Below are 10,378 nucleotides of genomic sequence, written 5' to 3'. Positions count from 1 at the left end.
AACACACACACACACACACACACACACACACACACACACACACACACACACACACACACACACACACACACACACACACACACACACACACACACACACACACACACACACACACACACACACACACACACACACACACACACACGGTCATGGCCAGTCCAGCATCTACCGCTCTGTCCAGTGGAGAGGTTGCTAAGATACAGCAGCAACGGTTTCTAACATGGCAGTATGAAGTAAAAATGAACCTCTTGTCACAGACATTTGAAGCCTACAACCAAACAGAGATATAGCAGTATATCATTATATAGTATAGACTATTTAGCTGTGTCAACCATAGATTATATAGAGATACTAGTATAGATAGAGCAGTATATCATTATCTAGTATAGACTATTTATCTGTATCAACCAATGATTATATAGAGATCCTGGTATAGATAGAGCAGTATAGAATTATTTAGTATAGACTATTTAGCTATATCAACCATAGATTATATTGTGATCCTGGTATAGATAGAGCAGTATATCGATATCTAGTATAGACTATTTAGCTGTATCAGGCATATACTAGAGCTGGGAAGATAAACAGGAAATGATCGACAGCAACCATACCGACCTCTTATTGTAGGCAGTTTGCTGATATCGTTCTTTATGATAATAGTAGCCTATACTAGAGAAATGTGAAGTTTAAAGTTAAATAAGTTTGCTAATGGGTGATTGTTAATGGGACAATCAGACCAGTAATAGTAGTTTAAAGGGTAATAAAAAACACTGTGGTGAACATTCATGTTAGAAACTTATCGCTGTATTTATCATTACCGTATCAATTCAGGAAATGGATTTAGGATTTTTGTCCATACCGGACAGCTCTATATACCATATAGAGATCTTAGTACAGATATACCAATATATCAGAGTGTAGTATAGACTATTTAGCCATGTCAACTATAAACCATACGGATATCATAGATTCATTTCTGTGGTATTAACCAGTAATGGTGCATTCATTCAATTCATTTTATTTGTATAGATCGTTTTTTTGCATAGTTCAATCAGCAATAATTGCCCTGAGATCCACAACTGTGCAGCTCTTCACGATTTATTTACCTGCAACAGTAAATAACAGCTTAATTCTAGACTACACTTTTGGAATTATATGTGGTATTACTATGACAATGTCTATCAATGTGCAGGCTGTACTGTAATGTATTGTTGAGAGGTTGTAGGGCAGTCTCAGTGTGACTCTTTGGTTATCAGTATGTAGGCTGTACTGTAATGTATTGTAATGTACTGTTGAGAGGTTGTAGGGCAGTCTCAGTCTGACTCTTTGGTTCTTTATTAATATTTCAGCAGAGCAGAGAGACACAGGGGATGAGATATATAAAGACACACACATACACACACAGGGGAGGAGATAAAGGGCATCGGACCTGAATAATACATGAGGATCAAACAGGGTACCTGAGGGTGGCTAAATGTTTACTGGGAAGTCTCAAAACATGTTGGCTATTATAGCTATTGTTACATCAGTAGGTTCTTGTGTGTGTGAAAGAGAGAGACGGAGAGAGACGACACAGAGTCTAACGAGAGACATTGTGTGTGTTGTCAGAGGACAAGGTGACCTGATCAGAGGTCAGTCTTTGAGTAAGCAGCTGCTTCTGTCCAGATTGCAACACACACTACCCATGTAATAATCTGTCAACAACAAAATCTGTCCCTCTCTCGCTTTCCCCTCTGCCAAAATCTCCCTCGTTCTTTTCCCTCCTTTCACTAATCCTGCTTTCTTTCTCTGTCAAAATCCTTGTATTTTCCTTCGTCAAAATTGTGTCACTTTCCCCTCCTGTCAAAATCTTGCATTCTCACCTCCCCTATAGTCTCTTTTCAGATAAATTATTTTGTCAAATATGTCTCCCTGATATCCTCCCATAAAGAAAATGACTTCTATCCCCTATATACACTGAGTGGACAAAACATTATGAACACCTGCTCTTTCCATGACATGACCAGGTAAATCCAGGTGAAAGCTATGATCCCTTATTGATGTCACTTGTTAAATTCACTTAAATCATTGTAGATGAACGGGAGGAGACAGGTTTAAGAAGGATTTTTAAGCATTGAGACATGGATTGTGTATGTGTACCATTCAGAGGGTGAATGGACAAGACATTTAAGTGCCTTTGAACGGGGTATGGCAGTAAGTGACAGGCGCACTGGTTTGTGTCAAAAACCGCAACGCTGCTGGGTTTTTCACACTCAACAGTTTCTTGTGTGTATCAAGAATGGTCCACCACCCAAAGGACATCCAGCCAACTTGACACAACTATGAAAAGTATTGGAGTCAACATGGGCCAGCATCCCTGTGGAATGCTGTCAACACCTTGTAGAGTCCATGCCCTGACGAATTGAGGCTGCTCTGAGGGCAAAAAAAGTCCAAGTCCTTTCTCAAGCTGCTGCCTATAGCAACCATATTCTATCCCCATATAACCATGTCCCTATAGCAACCATATTCTATCCCCATGTAACCATGTTCCTATAGCAACCATATTCTATCCCCATGTAACCATGTCCCTATAGCAACCATATTCTACCCCCATGTAACCATGTCCCTATAGCAACCATATTCTATCCCCATGTAACCATGTCTCTATAGCAACCATATTCTATCCCCATGTAACCATGTCCCTATAGCAACCATATTCTATCCCCATGTAACCATGTCCCTATTGCAACCATATTCTATCCTCATGTAACCATGTCCCTATAGCAACCATATTCTATCCTCATGTAACCATGTCCCTATAGCAACCAACCAGGTCTCTAGTAACTAATGAGTGTTAGGACATTCTGTAATCCCAAGAACATGTCTTCCACAAAACAAATCATCAAGTCTCTGTCTCCCCTTCCCAAAATTGGTTACCCCCCCTCTCTATGTACCATTTAAAGAAGATAGAAAGAAGAGAGGAATGAGATAGAGATGTGAAAGAGAGGCTCTACCTCACAGAAAACTAGACAGTAACACTCGTAGTGAGTATGTTTCTCAGTACAATTCAGGTTTTATTTCACAATCAGTTCATTTCAAACAGAAAATCACATTGCCAGTATCAGCTACAAATACTAACAAATTGTTTGTCAACAACAGTTGTATGTACTGTATCTGTATTGGGCTGGTCTGTTGTTTCTGTCCTCTTCACCTAACAATCAGACATAGCATTATAAAAAACTGAAAAATATTTTAAAAATCTAAATCGGCATCAAAGTATTTACACATACTTACAATTATAAAATACAAAATCATATTAAATGGAGTCAATGAGAAGAAAGTGTGTCCCCCCCCCCACACCCACACCCACACACACACACACACACACACACACACACACACACACACACACACACACACACACACACACACACACACACACGGATATTGGAGACCCTGGCTGCATTTAATTTGTGTCGAAGTGAATTCACACACAGCACTTTAAGAACAAGTCAAATTGGACAGAATACGGCAAATCAATTCAGACGGGAGAGAATAAGAAAGAGAAAGCTAACCGACAGAGAGAGAGAGATGATCCATGGACAGATAGATAGTAGTGAGTGTTGCAACTGAGGACAGATGGTTTTTACACGCTACACGCATCAGCGGTCGCATTCTGTGAGCTTGTGTGGCCTACCACTTCACGGCTGAGCCATTGTTGCTCCTAGACGTTTCCACTTCACAATAACAGCACTTACAGTTGACCGGGGCAGCTCTAGCAGGGCAGAGATTTGATGAACTGACTTGTTGGAAAGGTGGCATCCTATGACGGTGCCACGTTGAACGTCACTGAGCTCTTCAGTAAGGCCATTCTACTGCCAATGTTTGTCTATAGAGATTGCATGGCTGTGTGCTCGATTTTATACACCTGTCAGCGGGTGTGGCTGAAATGGCCGAATCCACTATACTTTTGTGTATATATATTATATATTAGTGTAGATAGACACACAGATATATAGATCTAGTGTGGTTGTTGATGCTAGGAGCACTTCCAGACACACACGGCCAGGCTTCCTCCAAAGAACATGTAGAGCAGGTTCTTGACCTCGTGTGTCACCTCGAAGCCGAAGCCCTCGCCGATCACCACGTGCCACGAGCTGCCAAACTTCTTATCCATCGACTCCTTGATCATCTTCGCTGCACTCTGAGAGAGGGAGAGGGGGATGGAGTGGGAGGTGGGGGGAGTGAAAAGGGAGAGAGAGAGAGAGAGAGATATTTGTCAAGTACAGTAACTCACCATAGGTACTGATGTCACGCTGCTAGTCATATCCAAACAAACTTTCCAGGTGTCATAGCTCTGCATTTTACACACACACCTCGTTGTTGGTAGCGAACTTCTCGCAGGCTGTGACACAGAGCTCCATGGTCTCAACTCTCATCTCCTCTGGCATGTCTGTGTGCTGCGGAGGGAAACATGTCATTATTACGCACGCGCACGCACACACACACACACACACACACACACACACACACACACACCTCACCCTGATAAGAGGAAAGCTGTGCAGCCTTTTGTAGTCTGCCTCTTCTTTCTTGCTCTCTACTGTCTCTGCCATTCCACCCCACAGCTGAAATACAGAGACATTGGTTAAGGCTTAACTAGCTTGTTATTAATAGCTAGCTAAACGAATCAGCAACTTTGTAGCAAGCTAACTTAGCTAGCTAACGTTACTGATGAACTATTGGTACGTTAGGTCAACCTACCCAGTGCATGGATGAGAACGTGTGCCAGCTAAAGTTAAATGCGTAGCTATGTTGCTTGCCAAAGTCTGGCTTAACATGTTTTTTTGTGTGTTTTTTTATGTACCGGTAGCTTTGTTTTGATGGGTAGCTAGCAGGCTAACGTTAGCAATTTGGCTAGGTAGCAATAGCCGACTACATGCTGTTGTTTTCACTTCCAAAATAACTTGAATTCTTACTTGCCCGTTGTAATGTATGTGATTATATTGTAGAGATACGTTTTAGAAAGGTACTGCATTTTGTACTTACGTACTGTTTGGTAATACAACCCAAGTTCACTCCACTTTTAGTCCGGTTGTTAAGGAGACATTTTCAACCATAGCAACAAACGGATCCCTTCAACAGGAAAATTAAAAACCCGCCTACTTAGCCGAGCGTCTTCTTCAGTGGTTTAGAAGCCTGTCAATCAATCGCTCCTAACCCCTGGCAAGACGGTGATGAGTTTGTCAGTGCTCTGCTCAACATAAACAGATTGATATAAATCATATGGCTTTGTTTTTAAAAGGATGTGTCATTTGGAAGCAATACATTTTCTTAGCTAGCTACATTGACAATTTTATTTCAGTGTACTTATGCCAACTTTATATGTCTTGTTTCTCTCTCCTCCCTACGGTATCCTGTCTGGTCTGTCTGCATGACCCATAGGCCTATTAAGTTGTGATTGCAGCCACATCTGTTTGTTTGAAACCCCAGGTGGAGGTTTTAACACAAATATCCTGCATGAAAAAAAAGAGAAATAAATGTGGATTTATGCACAGTTGCAAACAAGAATCAAATAGACTAGGTCTATTGTAGGCCCTAGCATTCAATTTATTTATATTTATTTAACCTTTATTTAACTAGGCAAGTCAGTTAAGAATAAATTCTTATTTACAATGACAGTGGGTTAACTGCCTTGTTCAGGGGCAGAACAACAGATTTTTACCTTGTCAGCTCAGGGCCTTGATCCACCAACCTTTTGGTTGCTGGCCCAACACTCTAACCACTAGGCTACCTGCCAACATTAAGTATGTAATGGGCCCTGGTCAAAAGTAGTGCACTGTATAGGGAATAGGGTGCCGTTTGTGATGTAACAATAGTGACTCTAGACCAATTTGATTTATTGTCTCATTACAATGTTTTATCAAAAGGTATATGAGTTCAGTTTCTTGGGAATATACTGAGTACATATTGTCCAGGAGATAATAATGATTCCAGTTGTGGATTATTGCGGATTATCAATTCCTGGAGAGATGGACAAAAACAACAGATCACATTGAGCTGATGACAAAAGGGAGGAGTAATCTCTTTCTCTCTCTCTCTCTCTTTCTCTCTCGTTTGCTCTCTCTCTCTCTCTCTCTCTCTTTCTCTCTCTTTTGCTCTCTCTCTCTCTCTCTCTCTCTGTCTCTCTCTGTGTGTGTGTGTGTGTGTGTGTGTGTGTGTGTGTGTGTGTGTGTGTGTGTGTGTGTGTGTGTGTGTGTGTGTGTGTGTGTGTGATGAGTATGTATGCTGTGAGAGACAATGAATCATTCATTAAATGAATGTTTTTTAGATTAGGGTCACATTAGATAATAGATTTACCATAGAAATAGAATTACTAGAGCAGGTATTAGTTATATTTCTATGGGGGTTGGCATCATGACATCATGGGTTCACTGGGCTTTGATCAGCCTGAATGAACCACCTGAGGTTATGACATTAGTTGGAGTTGGAGTCCCACTTCAGAAGTCAAGGAATTATATTGAAGTGTGTGTGTGTGTGTGTGTGTGTGTGTGTGTGTGTGTGTGTGTGTGTGTGTGTGTGTGTGTGTGTGTGTGTGTGTTTTCGTGTGTGCTTGTGTGTGTGTGTGTGTGTGTGTGTGTGTGTGTGTGTGTACAAAAACTCAAGAGTGTAGGGAGGTGAGTCATGTCGTAATCCCCAACTAAACTCATTAATGAGAGAAGATTAGATGGACTAGCCTTATCCTCATCCACTAGAGGGAGATAGAGAGAGAGAGGGGGGGAGCTATCAGCTTTGTCAATCATCTGTATCCTAGTAGTATTGTGTGATGTTTCCATGTTGCTGTATATACTGTTGTGGTGTACATGTATTGTCATGTATTTATTTAGTTTTTACCACATGCTGCTAAATGAACTGGTGATCATAAAGACTCTACCCTACTAGAAAGAGAGAGGAAACAAGATACAGAGATGAACAAATAAGGAGGGAGAAGAATGATAGAGGGAGAGATAAAACGAGGGAGAGCAGGAGAAGTGTCTGACAGATGGGAAAGTGTAAATAACGACAGCAGATCCACCAGCTGGACCAACAGGGAAGAGGAGGAGAGGCAGAGAGAGAGATCAGAGGAGAAAAAGAAAGGTGGGTAAGGACATCACAGTGGAGAACCTAACACAGTCTCAAATGGCACCCTATTCCCTATCTAGTGCACAATGGGCCCTGGTCAAAAACCCTATGAGCCACTGGTCAAAGGTAGTACACTATGCAGGGGAAAGGGTGCCATTTGGCACTTAGCCACAGACATTCATCATCTCTGGCAGAGAGAGAGAGAAGCTGACTCACATAACAACGTCTGCTTCCCAAAGAGCACCCTATTCCCTTGATGGTGCACCACTTTTGACCCAGACAAATAGGACTCTGGTGAAAAGTAGGACATAGGATGTCATTTGGGATGCAGACAACCATAGAGGAAGTGTTGTTTGTTTTACCCTGAAAAACCAACGGTTGTGACTGACTGACTGACTGACTGGTGGTGAGAGAGCGTGATAAAGAAAGAGGGGGGTTGTGGGGGTGACGCAACATGAGAAATAATGGGCCATGTCCAGGATGTGGTGTGGGGGTGACGCAACATGAGAAATAATGGGCCATGTCCAGGATGTGGTGTGGGGGTGACGCAACATGAGAAATAATGGGCCATGTCCAGGATGTGGTGTGGGGGTGACGCAACATGAGAAATAATGGGCCATGTCCAGGATGTGGTGTGGGGGTGACGCAACATGAGAAATAATGGGCCATGTCCAGGATGTGGTGTGGGGGTGACGCAACATGAGAAATAATGGGTCATGTCCAGGAGGTCAGAATGGATGAATAGTGACTAAAAGATCAAAAAGAGGAGGATGAGAAACTAAAAAGAAAAGTAGATTAGAATCTAATGAGAAAGAAGGGAAGGAAAAGGGTAGAGGGGATGACGTAAATATCAGAGAGCAGGAGAGGATGCAGGGAATGAAATATGGAGGGATAGTGAAAGATACAGGTGGGAGGAAAGAGAGAGAGGGAGGGGGTACATAGAGAGAAAGAGATATACAAAGGGATAGAGAGGTAAAGAGGGAGAGGGACGGAGGGCTAGAGAAGGTTAGACAAAGAGGGGGATGAAAGAGGCATAGAGAGATGGAGGGAAAGATAGAAAGAGAGAGGCGGAGGGATGCAGAGGAAGAGAGAGACAGTAGGGACTAGAGCTGAGTGACAGGTAATTAAAGCTCATGTATTATTCAGGAGGAGAGGAGAGGGAGTGGGGCTGTGACTACATGTGATGCTAATATCCCAAGCTGATGTGTATGTGTGTGTGCGCGTGACTGCGTGAGTATGTGTGTGCCTGCGTGCGCAGGTACATGCGTGTGTGTGTGTGTGTGTGTGTGTGTGTGTGTGTGTGTGTGTGTGTGTGTGTGTGTGTGTGTGTGTGTGTGTGTGTGTGTGTGTGTGTTTGCCTGGGAAATAGATAGAGACAGAGAGAGGGGGACCTAACAAAGATTGTAAAGTAGAGGCAAGACTATAGTGTTGAAGTGGGTAGACAGAATAACAAACAATTTGAAGGATGTTGCTAACTAGAGCTAGCGCAATTGCTAACTGGCGTTAGCGCAATGACTGGAAGTCTATGGGTATCTGCTAGCATGCTAGTATATACCCATAGACTTCCATTCATTGTGCTAATGCTAGTTAGCATTGGCATATGAAACCACCTCTAACTTGCTTCATACTGGACACGGAGACATAAAAATGGCATCCACAAGTTCATCTGACTCTGGGGAAGTGTCCCTGAAATGATCCCTTTAAGTGAAAGAGACAGCTACATAAAGTATCCCTTTAAGTGAAAGAGACAGCTACATAAAGTATCCCTTTAAGAGAGAGAGAGACCGATACATAAAGTATCCCTTTAAGAAAGAGAGACAGATACATAAAGTATCCCTTTAAGAAAGAGAGACAGATACATACAGTATCCTTTTAAGAAAGTGAAACAGATACATAAAGTATCCCTTTAAGAGAGAGAAAGACAGAGACATAAAGTATCCCTTTAAGAGAGACAGATACATAACAGTATCCCATTAAGAGAGAGAGACAGATACATAAAGTATCCCTTTAAGAGAGAGAGACAGATACATAAAGTATCCCTTTAAGAGAGAAAGACAGATAAGTAACAGTATCCCTTTAAGGGAGAGAGAAGATACATAACAGTTAGTGTGGGAGAGATGATACTAGATCAGAGAGCAGCACAGTTCAACTCCATAGTTCCTTCTGTGTGGGTAGAGGACCAGTCACGACACACACACACACATACACACAAAAACACACACACACAAGATTTGACCATACACACACAGTAAGCCATAACGTACCTCCTTACAACATCATAACCATTTTATTTTATTCATCCACATATTGTCACAATATCATAGAAGATCCATGGAGGTGCACAAGACGAACAAGCACAACACTTACTGACATCACAGCTGGTTACAATAACATCATAACCAATAGCAGGAGAGAGAGAGAGAGAGAGAGAGAGAGAGAGAGAGAGAGAGAGAGAGAGAGAGAGAGAGAGAGAGAGAGACAGAGAGAGACAGAGAGAGAAAATAAAATACATTTGACATTTGCATTGGGCGTGTAATACCCAGACAGGCACTTTACAACCATATGTCAATGGTGAAGTGGGGGGGAAGGACACCCAATAATCCAGGTACATTTTCTTCACTACACCCCTCAACTCAACATCAGTGTCCCAATGTCCCTTTTTCACACACTTATTAAGCAATTCTGTGAAGGTAAGAAAGAGCTAAATACACATTCTTTGAGGTGCGTATTCATTTTGGGCTTTGTGGGGTGAAGCGCACCATTCAATAGTTAATATTGTTGTACGTTTTTGTGTTGTTGCTGTCTTGGAAACAGGACTATTTAGAAATCTGACCTCTGACCTGTAATTTTGAAAAAGCTTTTCTCATGCATACAGATATACATTCCATTCCATCAGCTTTACATTAAAAAAAAAACCATTGAGACAGGTCACAAATCACTGTAAAGGGCGAATCTGCAGTTCAAACAACAACAAAGCGGACACCCTGCCACAATGGATGTACGAATCACTTAACAGATTGCCCCTTTAAGTCAACCAGATGGATATTATGAATCTAAGAAATCAATTGACGTCTTAATTTACAGGATCCATGTGTCTCGCAACAGCTATTTCTATGGCAATACATTGTGCTGGGCCGTTACAATTGCATCTTTGTGAGAGGTTTTGTGAGTCGCAATAGGTCAAATGGAGAGTTTATTTGAAAGCACATAACACACATACATAGAAAAAAGACACTGTGTTAGAAAAAAAACATCGCTGCAATGAAAATCAACAAAA

At 41.8% G+C, this 10,378-nt stretch overlaps 1 protein-coding gene across 2 annotated transcripts; it reads right to left on the bottom strand.

Moving 5' to 3' along the window:
- Nucleotides 1–3,358: 3,358 nt before the first annotated feature.
- On the bottom strand, nt 3,359–5,160 carry LOC106564334 (dynein axonemal light chain 4). 2 transcript variants are annotated; one of them, XM_014130382.2, is made up of 4 exons: nt 5,033–5,160; nt 4,524–4,607; nt 4,356–4,439; nt 3,359–4,183 (listed from the first exon to the last, which is right to left on the bottom strand). In XM_014130382.2, exons 2-4 carry the CDS (start codon nt 4,593–4,595, stop codon nt 4,019–4,021), a joined length of 321 nt encoding a protein of 106 aa, XP_013985857.1. In that variant the 5' UTR covers nt 4,596–4,607; nt 5,033–5,160; the 3' UTR covers nt 3,359–4,018. The 2 variants fall into 2 exon arrangements, with proteins under 2 accessions (XP_013985857.1, XP_013985856.1); XM_014130381.2 differs by having other exon boundaries at nt 5,029–5,150.
- Nucleotides 5,161–10,378: the final 5,218 nt, after the last annotated feature.

Source organism: Salmo salar, chromosome ssa12 (genome assembly GCF_905237065.1).
Source record: "Salmo salar chromosome ssa12, Ssal_v3.1, whole genome shotgun sequence".
Classification (NCBI taxonomy): Eukaryota; Metazoa; Chordata; class Actinopteri; order Salmoniformes; family Salmonidae; genus Salmo; species Salmo salar.
This window is presented reverse-complemented; position numbering and strand designations above follow the sequence as displayed.

What these genes read in the sequence shown, in the direction of transcription:
- LOC106564334 (XM_014130382.2), bottom strand. Translation starts at nt 4,595, where the DNA reads ATGGCAGAGACAGTAGAGAGCAAGAAAGAAGAGGCAGACTACAAAAGG. An exon ending in ACAGCTTTCCTCTTATCAGG is followed by an intron (nt 4,440 to 4,523) that starts GTGAGGTGTGTG and finishes TTCCCTCCGCAG; the next exon opens with CACACAGACATGCCAGAGGA. An exon ending in AGTTCGCTACCAACAACGAG is followed by an intron (nt 4,184 to 4,355) that starts GTGTGTGTGTAA and finishes TCCCTCTCTCAG; the next exon opens with AGTGCAGCGAAGATGATCAA.